We start from the raw sequence: 22879 nt of genomic DNA on the forward strand, positions 1-22879 counted from the left end.
TGAAGTCCAAAAAGAGCGGCCAGAACTTCAGATGGGACAAATTAGTACTGGGAGCAGAGGATGCTGATTAGCAAGGATTAATGAGTAGAGACTGGACTGCATGAACATGGGGATAGTGTGGAAAGTGCAGCACAAAGCACTGTGTGTGCATTTGTACACTTAAGATGACTTGAGTTTGCAAGTAAGAAGCAGAGGGCATTCTCCAGACTGAGGTCTTAGCAATGTCACCGTTAACAAACAACCTTCCGACTTGTGGTTAAATCAATATCCAATTGTTATACATAATAGCCTGCACTCTTAGGAAAGACATCACACTGCTAATTCCAGATAAGTCAAGTCTGGCCTTACTTTGTTTTCTTCTGGAGCATTACCCCACTCAAGTTTATCTTTCATAAATGCTGACACAAGCCATTATGACTTAATATTGTTTCATAAACAACTTTCTTTTCTTTCTCTTCTTTATTCCAAATTATACCCACAGGTCTGATTGATACTTTAAATTGCAACAACAGACAGCTAGACAGGTATGCTGTAAGAAACTTTATCTTAAGTATTTATTGTTATGCTCGAATATCACTCGGTTTTCTCTGGGGTAATTCGTCACTCCTTGTGGGAAATATGTGACCTCATTTGCATTTTCTAATTGAATTGCTATCATGTTTCCTGCAAGACTGAACAAAAAAAAAGTTCCTAGAGTTACTAACACCATTTGCATTAACCAGAAATAAGTTTACCTGAGTATTTTCTGGGGAGGAGGGGAAAATGCATATTTTATGTTATCTGAAGCATATATTTTAAATATTTACCTTCTTTACCATCATTTCATCCTCCCAGCATGAAGCTTTACTGTAGTCATTAAGGTTTTTTTATTACAGCAGTTGGGAGTGAAATTTTGCAAATTCTCCCAGGTTATTCAGTTATTGAATGCAATTAGCACACTTATAAGGCCAACATTAAGAAGGAGGGAACGCTGTTATTGTGTTGGACCACTCACCATCATAATGCCAGCTTAAACAGAGAGAAACTGCACGGCTGTGGGATCTGAGGCACAAGTGTAGACACCAAAAAAACTGATTTTGCTATGAAGGCACACAAGGGGATGCCTATCCTGACAGCAGCCATCCTGAACCGACTCACTACCCACCCTGCGGACACACTGGCCATCAACAAAGCTCTCCAAATATGCCATGGGAATTTCCATTCCTATATACTGCAGTAATAAAGGACCACAAGCACAAAGAAAGATGTTTTTGAGGGTCGTATCCTCTGTGCCTCCCAGGAAGCAGACCATCACCTCCATTCTGCAGGTAAGTTATAGGTCAACTCCTATGTTAACTTCTGCTATAACATTCCTTCTGTACTAACTTTTGCCATATGTCTGATAATGACCATTCCAAATAGGATAACTATGTCTTAACGAAGCTTTAATTTTTGGGTAACTGTAAACTGAATTACAGAATCACAAGGTTGGAAATGACCTTCAAGATCATCTAGTCCTACTGCCCTCCCACTACCCTCTCTACCACAAGCACTAAACCATATCTCATAGTTCCTCATCCAGACACCTCTTGAACACTGCCAGGGACAGCAACTCCACCACCTCCCTGGGCAGCCATTCCAGTGCCTGAGCACTCTCTGAGAGAAAAAGTTCTTCCTTATGTCTAACCTAAACCTCCTCCAGTACAACTTGTAGCCATTTCCTTGTGTCCTATTTGTTGCCTGGGAGAAGAGGCCAAACTCCTCCTCAATACAACCTCCCTTCAGAAGATGTAGAGTGCAATGAGGTCTCCTCTGAGCCTCCTCTTGTCCAGACTAAACAATCCCAGCTCCCTCAGCTGCTCCTTGTAAGACTTGTGCTCCTTTTCCCTTTCAGTGGTGATTCAGGAAGGAAAGAGGGGCTCCATATCTCACGTCACTCCACCCCTTCTCTCTTATACTTTCCATCTCCACAGTATGAATGGACCAGAACAGTCAGAGAAATCTTTAAAACAATAGTGTAGTTTTGTTTGAGCCACACTGTATCTTACAAAAACAAATGTGAAATCTGTTTCCAGTAAAAGCCATGGAATGCAGCGTATTAAGGTCATGGCCTGAAACATGTTGTATTGGATATTGTTGGGTTTTTTTTATGTAGCACTATTATTTTTGAAATGAACCCATAACTACATTTCTTTCTTTAGTAAACAAAGGATTACTTTGCTTGCAAAAAGTACAACCATTTAAATAAAACAGAATTTAGATGCCTACTGTAGGGACTCACAATAAAGCTCCTTATGACCTTGTCATTAGTTGCGTTTTTAATATTTTCCCAGCCTCAAACTGTACACTAATAAGGCTTTTAGAAAGGAGGGATATGAATTTTAAAAAGCTCAACTCTCTTTATTTTTGAACCACAGTTCAGCTTATATTAACATCAGATGAATTTCCAATCAAATATTTTACTAAAGCACCGATGTGTACTTAGTTTTCTTCCTGCTACACTAAGAAGGAATTTAAAGCTGTATATAAGACACCTTACTTTGTTCCTTCAATATTTAATTACTTTTAGAAGGAAGCAGTATTTCTTTGGTTAGAAAATGGCAAATACAGCTGACATAACATACAGGGCTTAATTATATCTCACACAAGCCAGAATCTTACTGAAGAGCAGCAGAAATGTATTTATGTGACTCTAAGCCATGCAAAACCTCAGGGGTCAGCCCACTGGGTGACTACTAGATTTAAGACTCTCCAAGTCTTCTCCATCACATCTCACACATGATACAATTCCTCCCAAATGCTGCAGCTTTCTTACACCGAGGCACAGAAAGCTTCTCTCCCTCCTTCCCCCTCCTGCTCTCCCCTCTATGCCCAAGCTCTGCAGAGAGAGCAGAGGCCAGGCTTGCAGTGACAGCCACCGCAGTGCATTAATCCAACCTGCAGCTGTGTCCAATTGGCCCTGACTGTCCATTCATAGCTGACACCCACCTTCATCCTTGCTCTACAAGGTCTTCAAGACTCAGCAATAAATTGGGTCCTCAGCCAATTTCCTGCCAATTTTACCCTAAACATAACCTCAAATCTAGCAATGTGCTTAAATATAACCACCCAGCCAATGAAGAATTGTTTTTTTTTTTTCTTTAGGTAGAGAGTGTGACCATGCTTAATCAGTGTTGCACGGAATCAGTCCAGATTTACATTGACAAGGAAGAACTGCTTCTGCTGAAGATGATATGGAAGAGGTGGGCCAGTGAGAGCTACACAAAGAGCAGACCAGAGGAATTTGTGTGAGGGGGAGGGCCAGGGGGGGAAGGGAGGGGGAACAGCAGTCCCTGATTTCATTGGCACTGCACAGCCCATAGCTGTATTTAACTGAGGCAATACTTTTTACATTGCTGGGCAGGGAAAGATTCCTGCTTTGGAACTACATGCATGAGACTAAAAGAAAGTAGGCGGCAGTAAAACATTTGCAAGGAATTTCCTACTGCTAATGGTGGTTTCCAACTAGACAAATCCCCTTGAAGCACAGACCTGATAACACAATCAATTCTATGTTCCATCCTATGACTTCTCAAACAGAGTCAGAGGAAGAATGAAATAAGAGCTCTGAAAAGATCCCTACCTTGTGTCCATTGTGCTGCAGCTTCTCTCCCACCAGAAACCTGACGATGGCCTCCCACCTGCCAAGGGTCTGCGGATCCCAGGCGGTCACCATCAGGATCAACTGCTTTGAGGCCATTTGCACCTCGTGGACAGCATACATGGTCCCATCTGCTCTCACTTTGAAGTCCAGGCTGTTGGTTTCATACCGAACTCCCTTATTACCGGCACAGTTATTAAATTTTACTAGAACAGAGAGCAAGAGATAGAAAAAGTGTGAGATTGGAGTGATAAGGAAAGCAATCAAATACAAGTTTCAGACGTTTAATTTTCACTGATGTCTTCTATATCTCTAATAACCATCAAGGAAATGATTTAACTGTTTCTTCGACCTTTCAGGAGCGCTCTTGTGCTTAATCTCCATTCCCTGGAGAAGTTGTAAGCCATTTTTAAAGTATTTGATACAGTTTCATTAGATCTCAAACACAGCTGTTCCCCATTTCTACAAGTGGATTTCTCCCTTGTCACCATTATCTTTTAAATTCGACGGGAGTCTATTACCCACACTGTGGGTATTTCTTTTGCACAAAATGTTCTCCATTTCCCTAACCCTTCAATAACCTACTTACCAGATAGCCTATTTGCACATTCTTAACTGAAATTTAAAAGCCCATAACAATTCCATTATCAGAAATAAAGAAACAAAAAAATTAAACAAAGAAGGAAAATTTAAACCATTCTGGGGAGCGCATCTGCTGCTAGAAGCAGGTCCCCACAACCAGAGCTGCAATCCCATACTGGATAACCACTCATGTTACAGCATGAGGAACTGTAAACCTTTGATTCACAAATTGCAACTTGTCATTTGAAAGCTTGCACCATCAGATCCAAGCTCCTCTTTAGATGGTATTTTTACTCTTGGCCTTTTTCAGTCAAATACATTTACAGTTTAGTTTGAAAACTGTTTTTATTGGCATTATGAAGCATGTCACATACATTAGGCTGGAAAAAAAGCAACCCAAACTATTAGATGACAAAATTGACAAACCTGATAGAAATTGAACCTGCAGCTAATCACGTAGGAAACAAAATGGCTTTCTGCCATTCAAGTAATCCACAGGGTGGAACACACATGTGGTGAAAGAAAACATATTGTACCTGTAAAAATATCTCAAGTGAGTGTGAATTGTTACAGAACTAGGACCATTAGTTGGCTTCTCAAATGCTGTGGCTTCTGAGTGCTTCACAGTGCTCCTTGCCTGCTCTGAACATAGCAAGATCTGCTGACCCAGGTGTTGGAGCTTCAGCAGACACTTTGCACAGGACAGACTAGTGAGGTGGCTGCTGTAGGAGAAAGAGCTCAGAGGCAGTCGAGGCCAGAGGAGCTCCTGGAGCCAGCATGACACAAACCATCTCAGTGAAGGTTTCTTGACCACAGAACCCCCTTTCACCTCCTTCAAAGTGCACCCCTCCCACATCAGGATGCCATAAACATGCCATAACCATACATTTACAGAGGCTTTTCAGGCTGAGTATTGAGTTAAACCACATCATCAGTACATTCCTATGTGCGTGTGGTGGGAACTGTTAGCTAATGCTGCAGTAAATTATTAAGCACAAACAGTAACTGTCAGACATTGATTTACAAAAAAGAAGACAGATAAAGTTACCTAGTATATAAAAAATAAAGTATGTAATGCTTTTAAGCAATTTCATTGTTACAGTCTACAGCGCTAGGCTTTCCTTAAATCTGGATGCAGGGAAAATAGAGTCCTTCCATTTTGCTTTGGAAAGCAGGGGTTTGCTGTCTTTACCTTTACTGTAGCTCAGCCTGCAATAAATAACCTCCATGCCTATCTCATCTGAAATGCTTTAGTCCAGACATTTAACCAGTTATCTCTGCTTTCTATCTCGAGAAGCATAACAAATGCTTTTCAGTGTAATAGGAAGCGGCATCTCCTGCATCACTCACAGTTTGAATGAAATGTTGGCCACCATTCCTCTAAGGGACAGGATATTACTTAATTGCTGCTTTGACCACAGATTGAAGCTCTTGGCATCCTTGCTTTTTAGTCACTGTCCATCAGCAAGGTGTTGATATCCAGAAGTCCGGAGTGGGGGATTTCTGTCTTGTGATGGTGAAACTCCCATCAGGCTCAATGAATAAGAACTAGTCAGCGCTTAGGATTGGGGTCAACTGGCACAAAACAGAAGGCCAAAATTTCTCATCTCCCAAAACAAGGTATTCTAAATAGTGTACTGGGGATAATCCCTATCACTGATCTGACTGCAGGAACAATCCCAGGCCAGTGCTCAGATCACACCAGGCTTTGTTCACTGACAGTAAAGACCCAGCCAACAAGCCCACGTATTGACTTCATTTAGTTTTAAGCTAGTCTGAAAAATGATTCATGAAAGCACCAAATGAGGTCAAATACAGGCAGTTTACTGGCACCTGCAAGAACCTGGGGTGGCTTCAGGGACAAAGGAGGTGGCCAGTGCCACCATGGAGATGTCCCATGCCCTGTGGCGTTCCTCCATCTCCCAGGACCTTCTGCAAAGCTCCCTTGCATTCGCTAGGGATTCGCTAGCTATAACAAGTAGGTGCAAACACGTTGAGTGCTTTGCTGCTAATACGGTATTTATTCTCATCTCTGCACCATCAGCGTTGTTAGAAACAGGTCACATCCACTGGTGTATTACTGCAATCTTCTGCTATATAATGGCAGTGCAAAAAGCAACTTCCATCCATACCTCCTGAAGTTCTAAACTATTATTTACAAAAAAGACATTTGAAGAAGAGAGAAAGGAGTGATAATGACTGCACATTAATAAGAATTCAGAGTCTTCTTTGATTTTATTGAGAAGGAAAGCAGCCTCACAGCATAGTAAGAGTCAGAGGAAAGAAAAAAAAACAACAAAAAAACTCTTCCTATATGTGCATGCAGTGATTTTGGGACTCAAAGTACTTAAACATCTGCTTAAGACACAGCGCGTTGCTCCAATATGCTGCTCTGTGTCATATGTCACTGTGTCGACTTTTATGCTCCATTATCTAAATATGGCTACCTCTTAGACAAAGTCCCTCTGTGCCTTGCTAATTACTTCCATTAGTTTAAAACAAACTTGACTAGAGACAGAGAAAATCCTGAGAGAAATTATGTCTAATTTTTTAAACAAGCAACGTCTCCGCTCCACACTGCGCTCTCAGGTAGCACAGGTAGAGGGATGCAGCAATGAATCATGCAGCTCCACTGAAGAGTCCTCAGGAGCTGCAAGCAGAGAAAGCTTTCAAGGACACCAGAATTCCATTGTGCTTAGTCACAGCCAGAGGCTGCACAGTGCAAAACAGCCCGAGCAGCAGCAGGCAGGCTGGACCCAGGAGCACCCCAGCAGCTGGCTGCTCAGTGCTGCACGTTTTTAAGGCCTCATGCACCTATGGCCATGTCTACACTAGCAGGTGACAGCGTGCCCCAGCAGCAGACACTGAGACCCAGTGCCTTCCTGCTCAGTCCAGCAGTCAACCCAACCCCAGGCTCAGCCTTACACTGGCAGCAGCGGGCCCTACTAGTTACAAGGCATGAGTGTGAATTAACAAATTGATTTCACCCGAGATCTGTTCACCCCTGTGACTGGTGATGTTCAAAAGTCAGTGCTACCAGTAAAGCCGGTGCCTTTCTGCCAAGGCACAAAGCAGAACACACGATCACGTCCTGTCTTACGTAAAGCAGTACAACAAACACAATTGCTAACCATCCTCCCTGCTAAGTCCTCTGCTTTCCCTCAGCTTGTGGTAAGGAAGCTGTGAGAGATGCCCACAAGCAGATCTCAAAGCAAACATTCTCCTATAACCAGTGCTAATAAAGAAGCGAGCCTGGCTTTGCAGATGATTTCAGCCTCACAGGGGAGGCAATTCAGAAACTCATCAAGGCCCAAATACTGGGGACCACGGTGTTTAGCTGCTGTTAGGTATTGCTGCTGTTATTGCTCTAGGCACCATTTGTACACAGCATAGAAAACACATCTGCAACACAGTATGGATGAACTGCTCACATTTTCACCACACGGCTGCAATGGCTGACATTAATAATCCTGTGGTTGTCCTCTTTGCTTCCATGTGAAATGGTTCTTTGGAATGCTACAGAGAATCATTTCACATGCATGTATATATATATATATAAATACATAAATATACTTCCATATTTTTCTATGTATTCTATATATTCGCATATCTACATATTTAATATCTTACCAGATACATATGTATGGATTGGAAAAAAATTCTGTTGCAAATGCTACAGCTCAACGAAAGGACATCTCCATATTTTCAAGCCCCACCTCTTCCTTCTCCTCTTTGCTCTCATGGAGACAGAAACTAAAATTTCACCCACTGGCAGAAAATTTTATTTTTTCTTTCAATCCTTCAGAAAGATGTAAATCCATGCAATTTGCAATTGATGCAACTCTTGACTCTACAATAATTTAACAAATAAACAAACATTGGCTCTGTTCACAGGACTTAGATCTCTCTGTGGACACAAATCCATCTTTCTCTGACCAGTTTGAAGTCTAAAGAACAGTGCATGAATTTAACATTCAAAAGCGGGAGCATGAGTAATTAGGGTTTCAGATAAACAGCAGAGCCATACATCTATCATTTTTACAGGATGGTGAAAAAGAAAACTTTTTTTAATATACTCTGGAAAAATGTTCAGTGATGCTTATCGAAAGCTTATGCTGAAAACAGCATCAAATGCCTGATGAAAAGAAAACCAAGAAGGCACCCTCATTAGCAGGCTTTTAGGTTTAACCCTTTACCCTCATCATTTTTAATTGCTCCTCTATGAAAGGAATACAACAATTTGATACATGCTGAAAAAGGTATTGAGCGATGGGAAAAAAATCTGCAGGAGTCTGCAGCAAACTGCTGGGAACCTGAGAAAAAAACTGGGATCTTTCTTCAAAAAAAGACAAAGGGTAAAAAAATTCAACAAGTTTTGCATTGTTCCCTTTTATTATTTAGCTTGTTAAGCTAGCTGGACAGAGTCAAATGATCAGGTGAGGATCTTGAAAGACATATGAAAACACTGAACTTCCTTGCCCTCCAAATGCCTGAGAAATACATTAAATTTAAAGGACTATAAATGGTATAAACCAAAGAACTGACTTTAAGCCTTATCCTTCTGGATTCTCTGTTAGCTTCTGCTAGTCCATTAAAAAGTGCCCCCTCTGGCAAGCTGCACAGGGCCGGAGGAGCAAGAGGGATAATACTTATTTATTAGGATATACTCCTGTCTGGCACACCATCATCCCACAGCTCAGGACAGAAGCCCCTTCAGGACTCTGTTTTTCACCATGGTTTTGATTATTAGCACTGGAAAGTTTAGTTCCTGATAAACTTCAAAGCAGCAAATGCATCCCCCTATTTACTGCAGTATCTCCTCTCCTCCTCAGGTCGTGTCTCTGTACACCCAGTGTGACTGTGACAAACCTGAACTATAAGCCCACCCTTGTCAATGTCACTAATAGGAAGGTGGCTTAACTGTCACCTCTGGGAATTTTAGATGTCTGGAAAAGCTGCAGAGTCCTGGGGCCAGTGCAAAGATGTCCCTTTCATGCAATCTTCTACTACATTGGTACTTCTGGCCCAGGGCTTCCAACACCAAGTGCCCAGCCACATTAGCACAATGGCAGCATTTGCCCATGTGTATCACAACAAATACAGTAATGAAAAGAGTTTCTCAGCAGATAGAAACCTGTTGTCTAAGAACAGGCACCAAACTACTCAGTTCACCAAAATACATGCATATCACCCCATAAGCAAAGATGAGAATTGAATCCTGACATTCAGGCCTCCAGTTTCTCATTCAAACTGTTGGAGTGCACACCCCTCAATCATCCATTAACCAAATAGAAAATATGTTTTAAATTGGAAAATGGAGTTTCACAGGTACTTCACAGAAGCGAGTTTCCAAAATTGGCACAAGGTTAAAAAACATTAAGGATTGCCACACAGCTTATTGCTGAAATTGTTTCATAAAACACAGTATGGAGAAATAGAAATGCTTTGGTGGAGTTCCAGGAATAAATATTTTATTTACAAAGTCTAATGCTGAGAGGAAGGAAAGAGGATCCTCTTTCTCTTGTACTAAAAGGACAAATGTACAGAGGTACAGCAAGCTTTGACTACTAGAAAATACCTGGAGATGCTGCTATTTCAGTGTTTTGTGGAAACAAAGCAAAGCTTGAGCCAACCCACTCACAAACAATACATTTAAGTCCTGAGTGCTCTTTCCATCTCACTCCTACTTACAGTGAATCCAATACTCTCCTATGATGCACAACTATAGTTGCTACTCAGTTAATAAAATACTGAACCCTTCTCCTTTTGTACCAGAAAACAATGCACAAACACAAAAAAACCAATAGCTGTAAAACCTGATAAAACCAATGTATAATTTTCAACCTGCCATTCCTAATTTTATGGGTTACATTTTCTTACCACGTACCCATAAAAAATATTACTCTAATAAACTCTTAGTGTCTTTATTTAATATTTATAGTACTGTGGGAGAACCAAACTCTCTTGGTAAAATGGCAAGAGCAGCAATTCAAACACAGTCTAATACACACCTCCCCAGTGATCAAGCTTAACGGTATGCAGTTTAAGAAAATGCTTTGATACAGAAAAAAACATTTGAAATAAAGGAATGTGCTGGTTGTTATAGAACTGTATATATAAAGTGTGCATGCCCACATCCTTTGTAAAGCATTGATTATTTGTAAGTGTTCATAGGATAAGCAACAACAAATGAATGAGTTATCAGAATTAACAAACTGACCAACACCTATCAGCTGCTGAAAATATTCAGCATGATTTACCATTTTCTTTATGTTGCTTCCCAGCATTTAATAATAAAGAAATCTGCTGGAATTTTATCTGTTTTCTATATCTCAGGTCAATGTCAAACATCACAACCAATTTTCCAGAGGATTATTTACAATCTCTGAGCTACAACTGCTAATATTTGCCTTACTGGAATAACAATAAGTTAACGTAACAAGCTACCAAGTGTAATTATGGTCAACAAAATCTCTCTTTGTCTTGCAATCTACAGTTACAGTGAATTGTCCTGCATAGTATATGCAATAATACAAAATTCATGACATTCTCAACCCACTGTATACTTGTTAGAAGTAACTCCATGTGCCAGTCAACCGGTGACACTTCTGAAACAGCCAACAAGCAGTGGTAGGATTCATCTCCAGCAGTAAGACAGATTCAAAACTGTACATAGAGTAGTTTTTTACATTTAGAAGTATATTTTGAACTTCACTACTTCAAATTCCAGACCCCAACCCCTCCACGATCAAATAATCCATGCAGGATTTGGACCTGTGCCATTAAACTTCTAACTGCCTGATGTTCATTTGCAGGTCGTTGTGCTTGCTGCAACTAGCACTGCCTCCAACAGGTTTTATGGGCAAAACTGCAAGCCTCTTCATGTAAGTTATTGAAAAAAAATATATAGATATCTGTGGGTTTAGTACAGCTACACAGAAAATTCATCTTTTCATTTCTAGAGCCACCAAAATGCTTTCAATGCCATTTCCAGGTTTACATTCATTTTTAACAGCTCTTGCTTACATATAGTTCCTGTTTCCATGGCCAGATAAAATGAAAAGGAACAATAGCTTTCAGCACATTGAAGTCAGGTTCCTTAGAAAGTCTTTCTGTCACCTACACAGTCAGCCAGTAGAAACGAGGAGTTGAGAGTACATTAAAAAAGATCTAAATCCCATTCAAACAAAACAAAATCAGCCCTACAGTAAACAAACTCCAATTCCCAGACACTGCCTGCCTCCTTCATACTCCCACCAGTGCTATTTTTCATTTACTTGAAGCCAATTCAACTAAAATATATGTTTTTAAAGGGGGAAAAAAAAAATGTGTATTTCACTTCTGGTATTGGAATTGGAGGGGAGTAGAGACCCCCTGGAGAGAAGGACTGTAGAACATGATAGAAAAGATGAATCACTGTGGCAACAGCCAGCCAGCCATTAATTTTCAGCAAGCCAGGAGTTGGTCCAATTAAAGCAGGCTCCTTTCTCTACATTAACATGCTTTATTCAGGATTTTTTTTCTGAAGCTAAAACATCAGCTAGAGACCCCAAAGGCTTTTCTATTTAGGATCAATCAATCTACCTTGCTGCACCGTAAAACACACACTGTCAGCTCTGAGGCTAGCTCAAAAAAGAGCAACAGTGGAAAAATTTGATAAATCGACATGTTCTGGCAGTTAGTAGAGGGATTCATCCTACACTGTCACTTATTTTTATCTGATTAGAAGCCAGTGTTAGTAAATGGAATATTGCATTGTATTCTCTTCCTGGTATTTAAAATCGGGTTGGGGGGAGTCATCTGATGCCCAGTTTCCTAAATCCAAGCCAGAAGCTTGCTACAAAGGGAGACACTTCCAGATTCCAAGAGGCAGTGAGTTCACACTGGATTTTCCCCAGTACAGGAACCTGAACCTGCATCCATTAGCACCCCATGTTAAGGATGCCACTCACTGCTTTCTATGCTCAAAACTTAACCCTGAAGGTGCAACCTCACCTCTGGGTTTCCAGCACCTATTTTAGCAGCAATTGCTTTACCTGGGATTTGCTTGTTAATCAGAGAGCTTGTTACTTTCCCTCTGCACTATTAAGACATTTAAAAAATGGGCCAAGGACTGATGCCAGAAGCCAGTAAGAAGGACATCTATATGGCCTGAAGTCTTTAACATGGAGAGGGAAAGACAGCCCCTGAGCTGGGATCACTCAGAGAATTACCCCTTTCTGCAGTGAATATCATAGTAAGTGCCCCGTTGACTTCCGTTATTGCTTTCAATGGAAACTTCTATCTTCCACTAAATACCCCATCATAGCAGTTCCATTACAACAATCCTCTTCTGTTCTTAAACATAAGGTAGAACAAAAGCGACCGGGATGAGCAACTGTAGCTTTTGTTTGGGATGTAAAGGCAAATAAAGAGGAGTCAGGTTCAGTTAACCTCAAAAATATCTACAGCACAACACTTCCTGACAAATGCTAACTTCTTGCGGCAACCATTTCTGCTCTTTGCTCTTCTTTAAATTCCATGCCTAATGCAATGGAAAGCGCAGCAACAACAGCAGAACAGCAGAACCAGACTACAATGAGTGAGGATTTGCTCAAATGCAAACCATAAGCATAAAGGAAAGAAACCACATACCTTCAAAAGACCTCAGGTACGCAGAGATCTTCAGCAAGATACCCTTGCTTACACTGCAACCCTTCAGTGAGATCTGGGAAGGAAGGAGTGGATCCTGGCTCCTCACCTTCTGACCACTCACTGCATGCAGGTGAGCTCAGCTGGGTTGGCCCTGCCTTCCCACCAGGTGTTCCATCACTGGTTCAACCTGTGACTTAGCATTTCTGCTAACCCACACATCTATAGGATAGTACTGAGATTCACTATAGCACTAATGAGATCATTTTGCAATTAAAGGCTAAGTAGAAACAAACCTCTCACCACTCCACAGGAGAGTTTGGGTTCTCTGATTAAGAATCAGTAAACAAACCTGTTTCAGTGCTGGTCATGTTGCATAGCCTCTCTATGATTAACTCTTCAAACAAGATGGACTAATTGACCCCATGGACTAATCAATGAGTTTCTCAGCTTCGGAGCAAAGTGCAAGTTATGGGAGTTATCTGCAGTAGTATGCATTTTAATTATTATTACTACAGCACTGAGTACATAAATCCCAGGGCACTTTACTTAGAGGATTTACCTTTAGCTCTAATGATTTTCAAAGCACTCTCATGTTTGTCAAAATGCTTGCACAGAACAGATTTTAAACATCACTACAAATTTCTTGAGGAAAAAGCTACAGATTTTACAGCAGCTTAATTATAATGGCAAGATCTTATGTCATCATAGGGCAGCTTCTAGGTTCATGCAACCTCCTGGTGCAGAAGTATTCTGGGGAAAAGCTGTGGGGTGACTGGGGCTGGGAAGTGCTGCACAGAGCAGTTCTCCTGAGAGTTCCTGGGAAGAGCAGAGCCTCAGCCCTGCCTCTATCAGAAACATCCAACATTTGCAGCAAAGGTGGGAGATGGGCAACGCATAACATATGCACAACTGCAGGCAGCCCTGCCTGCTTCCACAGCCCCGAGGGTTCTTCTTTTGTCCCACATCCATCCTTTTCAACTTGCCAGAACTGTATTTGAAAGTCACAGGGAGCTGCTGAAAGATGTCAGGGAGAAAAAAAATATGTGAGCGTAGACCATTTTTACAGCCTAAGAAGAGAATCTGAAAGAGATGCTCTGACTGCAGCCGTGTCAGATAGCCTCCAGCCCTTCTCTTTTCCTGCCCTTCAAGACAAAACTTCAACACCTAGATATAGAAGCTGCACTTGTCAGGAAAAAAAATAATAAATCAGACACACCAGTAAAGGCGCCGAACTCCTCACTACTGACTTGTGAGACAACTTTGGGCTTGGCTGTTCTTGTCTTCCTGAACCCAGCTGAGGGAACAAACATACACTGATCCAGAGAGGTCAATCACATTATACTAAATTAATAGATGGCTCAGGGGCAAGAACATTAAAATTGGAGGTTTTATTCTATTTTTTTATCTGGGAAAATTTACAGAGTCTACACAAGTCTATAGGTTTCAAGAGAGATGAATATTATTTGAACTTAAATGGTGTGGGCTCCAGTGTTCAGACATTTGGACAAATTCAGGCAGTTTCATCTACAGATGCAGAAGTTCTATGTTCTGTTTCTGGCACTAGGTCAGAAGGACTTAGAGAAGTGGCCTCCGTAACAGAGGGTAATAAACATAGGGGAAGTAGAGAGAAGGAGTGACTATATGGCTGGAGAGAGCCATAGTGCTCCTGCACCAGGGCCTGGCTGCAGTGTCCCCCGAATCTGTAGGAAATTCACCCACAGGTGCTTCAGATGGAGGCACACAGACGAAATCTATCATTTCTCCTTTCCCTTTTCCCATTTACCCCTTTTCCCCCTTCTTACTGCAGTAGTCCTCCCACCAAGAAAGGCAGAACGGCCCTCCCTGAAGAACAACTGCAGGACTAAAATGACCCTAAAGTTAACAGAGAGCTTTTGGCAGGGCTTGGTGTTGTCAATTAAAACAAAGAGAGACTAAAGCCAGTAAATTAGAGGATGTGACGAATGCAGCACAAAGCACTGCTCATCCCAGAAGGTATCAAATTTAGTGTTAAAGTAAAGAAACAATAGGGAAGTCCAAGACTTTTCAGAGTGTAGTGAATCAAATTAAATTGCCTGAAATTCCACATGGAATACATTTGACAAATTTCTTTCCCCCTCTTCAGCTTTCTGTTTGAGATGAACTGTCGTCTGGCAGCTTCAAACGTCTGGCACAGCTTCAGCTTCAGTTTGCTGGGGCTGAATCCAAACACGAACCTGAACTTTACCAGTTCTGCTCTTTTTGTAAACATACTTGCTGTGGCTGCCAAATGCTTTCCAAAAGCACACAAAACCCAGAATCCAAAAGGAAAACATTGTCTTGCTGCAATAAAATTTGCATTTTACCCCCCATTGGTAGCACCCGTATTTCAGAGCAGGGGGTTGGGGGCTGAGAGCCCACCTCGCCCTGTGTTTTCCAGGGATTTTGAATGGGCCTGCAGGGAGCAGGGATGCCCCATGGGATGGATGCACATCCTGCACAGTGGGTAGGAGCCCATTCCGTGGTTCCGCAGCCCCAGTGCTGCTTTGTCCCAGGGCTGTGGGCAGCTCCTAACGCACCAATTAGAGACAGGAGTCCTCCGGCAGGCTGGCTAAGACAAGCCATAAAATGTCATTATACACGTGTCATTGACAGCGAGGACCAGTTTAGATTACCTCTGTGAGCAGTCTCAGGAACAAATTCATTTTAAGGTAGGGAACTTCAGGCAGGGGAAGAGACAGATATAAAGAGGGTTATGATCAAATTACTCCTGAGTGCAGATAGCATCAGCCTTGATATATCTTTTTTTTTTTTTTTTCTTTTTTCCATTTTTGCTTTAAAACAAAACTGTTTTTGCAAAACATTTACAGCAGTGGCACAGTCCTTTGAAGCAGGATGCATCCCTCACCAGCAGCATCCCACCACCTCTTAAAGGAAATAAATTTGTTCCACCTCCATTCTTCTAAAACTACCAAGCTGCATAGATGGCACAGTTGCAGAAGGTTGTAAGGAGGTACTGTTAGGATGAAGAGCAGCAAAGCCCAGAGGAAGGCTCATTCTGGCATGAGGCAGTCAGGCTGATGCCATTAGAAAAGTGTATTTTGCTGTCCACAGAACATCACCTTCATCTCTGAGGGCCACATGGAGCTTCCACTACTGCCCCAAACACAACATCTGGTTCCTATGTGCTCTGATTTATTGAGTGTCTTCTCTCTCTGGATTTTAATTATGAATAGAACTTGTAACCATTACATTTGTATTTGGTTTATTCATCTAGATGTTTTTCTCAGCTATTAATTCCAAACTGAAATCCATGTGCAGCTCTTTCTAAAAATAGTAAAAAATCCCACAACGATATGCATATGGCCTTTGTTAAGGAAAACCCTCTACTAAATATTCAGAAAAAGCATCACTGAAGATAATGCTTTGCAAGGCAAGTGCTACTTGATTTCCTGAATAGGAAGAGACCAGAGAAATTGCTTCTTCTTTCAGTAAAAACACAAAGAAAATGTACAAAACTGGCTGCTGCTCCTAGCATTAAGCAGCGTGTTAATGAACAAAACTCACTTATTACTGCAGCACTCTGCTACAGGAGAGGTCTGGGGGGTGCTGAATCATTTCCAACAGTCAAGTGTGAACGTTTTAAAGAACCTATAGGAGGTGGCACTTTTTTAGCAGAAGAGAGATACCAACTGTGCCTGAAGAATAAAACATCCTTTTGCCCCCGGGAAACAGGCATGCAGTAACAGATGCAGTAGTTAGAAGCATTCATACGGAGAGGTTTTTGTTTAAGGTTGGTTTTTTTTTTTTCTGATGAAACTCTTGATCTTTCTGGGTGTAAGTTGATTTAGAATTGACTTTTTAATTTGTATGGCTGAGTAACTGCTACCACAAAAGAACACGCAGTGCAATAAATAAATATCACTTGTGAACTTCAGATCTCTCTGCCACTGCTTCATCCATCAAAACTAATTCTGTAAAAACAAAGGATGTGACAAACCCAACCAACTTTTCCTCTTATCTTACAGAAAAGCCTGAATTCTATTTCTGGAAATGTCATAACATTGCTATTAAATGATCGAGTCTGTTGCAAACACTTAGCGGTCCTGCAGAAAAGCCATGAGGAGCAACAGCCCTCCTTCCCACACCCACACCAGGGCTGGGCAGCTCAGCTCCCCGCTGCTTATTTTTCCAAGGTGATTACTACAGAAGATGCTCTCAAACAAATGATCTATCAAGGCAGTTTTCTCAGTGCTGCCCATCACTGTGCTGCCCGGTCCTGTTTCATTTCAACTCAGTTATGAGAGCTCTACGCTGACATCAAAAAGTCAGGCCGTTCGAGGGCAGAGAAGTCAGCCATGAGGTACGCCGTTTTATTTCTTTCTTATTTATTGGTTGAAAAAGACACTTTGACTGGCTGATTTATTTTAAAGGTTAAGTGGGTATGATGAATGGTATCAAAGAAAGCTCTGCTAAACTTTAATTCCCCCTCCCCCCCCCCCCCCCCATTTATTTATTTTTTTTAACTATGCAGACATCAGTAACCTAAAGATATAATTAGCCTAATTTACTGATAGGTACCAGAGCGTGATGATGAAATCTGAGCTGGAGACCCTTCTTCTTCTTACAGCTGTGAAGGGATCAGCTGGCACCGACCCCATGAGGACACTGTGTTGGCTCTTTCGTCCTGTTACCAACACTAGCAGTAACACTTCAACACTTCAGAGTCACACATTTGCAGTTTTTTCAAAACCAGGCCTCTGTAAGGACTGCCAGCTACTGCTGTCAGTAATGTCTAGCTCAATGTAAACACTTCATTAGTAATGTGATGAAACTACGTCCTAAGGTTTATTCTAAGTACTAAAATAAATCTTTTCACAGAATGCATACGCATTCATTTATACTGCAATTATATGACCGCAAGTTTAATTTTTACTGTTTAATTATTCATTGTGGATCAGGTCTCAATTGGAGCTAATATGCAAAGATTAGGAAGAATGGGAACTTGTTTATCTCATTTTTTCCCCCAATTAACTCAAGTTGTTCGTTAATCACATTACTTTTCTACTATGTGATATAAAGAAGAAAAAAAAAAACAACCAACAGCAAACATCCAAGGAAAAACAACAAAATGACTCACTTGATAGACAAGCAAAATACTCCACAAAATCTACTTGCACAAATAGACACCACTAAAACAATCATAGTACTTATGTGTAGGGGTGGCTCATACCCCCTTGTCCTACAGGTGAAATTTTTCTTCTTTTTTTCGCTTTTAATATCTCCAATATCACGAATGAATTGACCTAATAACGTATTGTACTAAGGATATTGGCAGAGGTTTCATTAAGAATTTTGCCTTCTGTTCCATACTTGCCATGGCAATAAATGCTGCATCAAATAGCAATTTCATCTCTATTGCCAGGTGCTACATCTGAATTAATTAAAAATAAAACCCCTAATTCCCCAAAAGGTTTACTAAAAGTAACCATTTTCTACATTTGTATAATAAAAAACATGGGAAAGGTTGGAGTAAGAAACAAGAAATATATTATTCAGTCCATAAAAACATATCGTTTTAATGACATTTCTGACCTTTAAATCAAACACCATGAACGATGAACACAGACCACAGGGCAAATATATGTATAACCAGAAGAAACTAACTAACAGCAACAAAAACTAAGAAGAAAAGGCAGCAGAGAAAAGAGGAGATACACAGGAGGAAAGCTCTGATGCTACAGTAGGACCAAATTTCCACTTGGTAAAAAAAACCAAAACCATCAAACAGCATCAGCCACTTCCATGGCACTGGAAGTTCCTATCACTCACTCAGCTGTTCTTTTGATAATTCTAATGTCTAATTTCTGATAAAAACTAGAGACAGATTACAGATTACATTTGAAATGTGGTTGACGAAATAGGACACTATTTTTCTCATGCCACAGATTTTACCTGATTGCTGGCATTTCTTTCTACATCTCATCCCTTTCTTCAAGCCAACCTCCTTGACTTTTCATTTCATAGTACTTAGGCTCACATGCAACATGTGGGACTCTCCAGCTTAAGCATGGCTGCCAAGAGCAAGATTTTTGCTTTACAAGCTGCTCCCTGGCAGAAGCATTCCCCAAAATATGGTGATCTGAGTACTCTCATGGTGGAAATGAGGTCATGAAGTTGCACCAAGATGAGAAGGTGGGACATGCAGCAGGGCATGCTTTTCTTGTTGCTCTCCTCTGTGTGCCCATGGCCTGAACACCTGGCAGACTCCTACCTTCTGCAGGTTGGCTTGATATCCTTGAGTTCCAAAGATACCAAAGGTTTTAAATGAAAAGGCAGTGGGTAGGAATGTAACCATTGGGGGAAGATCATGCCAAATAGTAGTTTCAGAAAGAAAAATATAGGCTGACTTGTTTCAAACCTTTGTCATATGTTTACACAACTCTCCTCCTTGGGTATTTGCACTACACGATGCCCCCATGGAGCGCTGATATTATATGCTAGTTCCTTACCCTGTTATTTCTGGCTGCTTAAGCAGCAAAGGACCAATATCCCATTCAGCTATGCTCCGTTAGTGCACCAGAAATCAGTGAGCTATCTCTCTGCAGCTCACTTCCCGCACCTCCCGTCCCTATGCAGCACTGCTGGCTTTTGACAGTGATTGACGACTCGTACCCATCGTTTTTACTAGGAATGGAATGGATAAATTTCTTCATGAGCAAACCCTTATCTCGCTAACTCTGTGAGCTTTAAGGGTAGAAAGCTTATCCTTCGGAACAGTGTTTCTCTTTTAAAACACCTCCTCCTTTCTCCTCTGATTTATTGTTCATTTATCTTTACTGGAAAGCTGATATTTCTGAGTTACAAACTAGAGACGTCTCGGGCTCTAGTTATGGAAAAGCCAGCCATGGAAACCCAAGTAATGAAACGCCAACACTCCCACCACCACATCAGCTGTTTTTAGCCCATAGTTGATGAACTGTCAATTATACACAATTTCACATTAAATTTCATTTACACTTAAGTCACAGTGAACTGAGCAGTGGTGTAGATATCCATCCACCAGTCTCCAGTGACCATCAATAATCAATAGCCTCTGCTCATCCTATAACCTTGTTTACCAAGTTGACATTGACATCTTCCAGGCAGACCTGCTCTCAAGAGTATTTCCCCCCAAAGTAATTCACACCTGAAATGTAGAGCACACATGCAATCATTCTTTTAATGATGGCTTACTTCCATTCCATACATCAACTCTCTGTTCCTGTGCACAGGAAAAGCACTTGGGTCACTTTGATTTAAAGGGGAGCTCTAGCTGCATGCAGCCAAATGTCTTAGACGTGGAAAGAATTAAACTAAGGGATTATTAAGTTGTATTCAGCTACCACTCCACTCCCACTGAAGAACCAACAAAGTACTCACGCACTCCAACCTCTCACCATTGCATTTGGTGATGACTATCCTGAAAACCTTGGTTCTTTGTGGCATTCTATGCCATTCTCTGGCTTTTAAGTGGATATATAAAGGGAAGAGTAAAGAGTGAACACCTTCAGCTGGGCCATTTGGACAAGTCACACAGCTTGGTATACATAATACCATCACTTCATCTTTTGAAAGTCTACCCAGTCTACCAGGGAACAGAAATGCCAATTGAGCCCTAAGGCTGAAGACATCCAAAGCTGGTAGGCAACTACGTATCAGTCTTGTGGCAAAGGCTTTTCTCCAGTAGTTGTTGACACAGGCAAATTTCTGACAGTGTTTGAGAGGCAAACAAGGACCAAAGGATGATCAAAAGCCTGCAAAGAGAATACCAAGATAAGGAAAGAGAAAAAGCACTCTTAGCCTATTCTTGCATTCTGCTAGCTCCAAACCCTGCAAGTTAGGCTAAACAGTATTCAGTGATTTATTCTGCTTAGCTTTAGGTAGATAGAATACTAAAATATTCTCTTCCATCTTAGCAGTAAGGCAGGATGTGGGGAAGAGAGGTGAAATCACGTCTGTTTACATCACCTTTTAATTTAGCTGATTTTGGCTGAAAGGATTACGTTAGAGATTATTCCTTCAGAGGTTTCTGTAAAGCAAGGATTTTATTTATTTATTTATTTATTTATTCAATAAATTGAAAACTTCAGGGCCTCCTAATACATGTGAATATTTTGCTGAGCTTCTGCCCAGGATAATAATTCTTGAAGCAACAAAACTCTGATTCTTCCAGTAATGAACAGTAAAATCTTGTCTGGGGGAGAATAGTGATTAGATTGCAACTGTGAGTTCCTTACAAATGTAAAGCCATTTTGCTTGAGACAATATTAAGATGCTAGTATGCAAGGTTTGATCATTAATTTTGGCTAACGTTACACATTAATGTTGCTACAGTCTTACACTTTTTTTTCTTCCCTGGTTTTAGACAGCCTTAATCATGCTTGCAGCTGGTTCTAATTGCTGAATTGTATCTCTCTCCACCTTCTCTAAAATGCTTGGGGGAAAAGAAATAGTGAAGATTAATGATAGACATGTAATTAGAAGAAAATGTAAAGATCTTGTGTTAATCATTCAGAAATAATTTGATAAATATGAAATTCTGAAGAGCTCTCAGAATAAAAGATGATAAAATGAGTACTGTAGCACAAAGCTAAGCAAATTTATATGTACCACACTCCTTGCAAAGAGAAAGAGAGCTCACATGAGCACACGCAAGCTTGTGGGTATGCTAGGGAGGCTTTATTAACATAATGGAATTCAGCATGGAAGACCATCTGTTTTAATTGAGCAAGCTTATTCGTACAATGCTTTGCTCCACTAATCTTGTTTAGATTAATGTTAATGTTCTATTAAAAGGTAGTTTATCATCTCACAATACTGAGTTAAAGTATTCACACCCTTAGTAATATTCTCAGCTCCTATGGTGGTGGAAGTTCACTCATTATGTCTATTGATCATCTTATAGCACAACTATTAAGGCTGATACTTTGGTTAAAAGTAACCAGAGGTCTTTTTTTTTTTTTTTTTTTTTTTTTTTTTTTTTTTTTCCAGTAGGGTAAAGGCACAGATAAAAACGTTTTATATAATTAATTTAAAATATGAAAGAACACAGTCTGCAATATGATTCTCAATTACAATTTCAGATAAATACAGAATAATACTTTAGCTAATAATACCTTTCAAGATGTAACAAAGAATAAGTACCAGACTGGGATGGGTTTCTCCAGATAGCTATTTTTTTCTTTCCTTCCTGTGACACATCTTCTCACTGTAACACTTTACCTATCCCTTTCCTTTGCTTTTAATGAGAAAGTAGGAAGTTGTTAGTTGGAAACATGCCTGTCATTAGAAAAGCAGATGCAGGGTGAGTCAAAGAAAGTGAAGCAAAGCACATTTCATATACAGATTCCAAATCCCAAAACTGTGGGAGGCGCCAGTAATCCTGAAGCTTTAACTGTGGTTTTTTGTTTTGATTTGTTTTGTTTTGTTTTTGTAAATATGGCTGAATATGAATATGAGCTCTTGTATCCTCTCTGTCTGGTGAATGTTGTACCTAACTGTTCTGGTAATTCTTTTTAGAAGAATTACCTCAAACTCTCAGGGAGGACTTTGCCTCTTGGCCGTCCATTTCACCTCACTGTCATCTGTCCTTGAGCCCCCCTGGGTCTCCCTGCTTTGCACCAAGCAGCAGCTTGTGCCCCTCTTCAGACAGCCATTCTCCTGCCACCAGAGCCTTGGCATTGCCATCTTCCACCAAGGAGCCCTGCTCCTTTTCCTTTGTTGCTCCATCATTTTGGAACTGCAGCAATGCTGCCTTCACATTTTTCTTCAGACCCCTTCTTCAAACTAGCTATAGGACAAGAGGGAATGGCTTCAAGTTGTGCCAGAGGAGGTTCAGGTTGGGTATTAGGAAAAATTTCATCTCCGAAAGAGTGGTCAGGCACTGGAATGGGCTGCCTAGGGAGGTGGTGGGGTCATCATCCCTGGAAGTGCTCAAGAAATGTTTAGGTATTTTGTGGGGAAATATTGGTTGTAGGTGGGTGGTTGGGCTGTATAATCTTGGAGGTCTTCTCCAACCTTGGTGAT

The 22879-nt window shown here is 40.8% G+C and overlaps 1 protein-coding gene across 2 annotated transcripts in view; it reads right to left on the bottom strand.

The window, feature by feature from the left end:
• Window positions 1–22879, bottom strand: part of CDH4 (cadherin 4) — a 410612-nt gene that overhangs the window by 156175 nt on the left and 231558 nt on the right. The window contains exons 1-2 of one of the 2 annotated variants that reach the window (XM_052683910.1): window positions 12836–12980; window positions 3602–3825 (exon numbers count right to left, since the gene is read on the bottom strand). In XM_052683910.1, the coding sequence (XP_052539870.1) occupies window positions 3602–3742 (141 nt within the window). In that variant the 5' untranslated portion in view covers window positions 3743–3825; window positions 12836–12980. Of the gene's footprint in view, window positions 1–3601; window positions 3826–12835; window positions 12981–22879 lie in introns of those variants that run through there. The other variant, XM_052683909.1, reaches the window with a different exon arrangement.

The sequence above is a fragment of the Tympanuchus pallidicinctus genome, unplaced genomic scaffold (genome assembly GCF_026119805.1).
Source record: "Tympanuchus pallidicinctus isolate F22 unplaced genomic scaffold, pur_lepc_1.0 scaffold20, whole genome shotgun sequence".
NCBI classification, from domain to species: domain Eukaryota; kingdom Metazoa; phylum Chordata; class Aves; order Galliformes; family Phasianidae; genus Tympanuchus; species Tympanuchus pallidicinctus.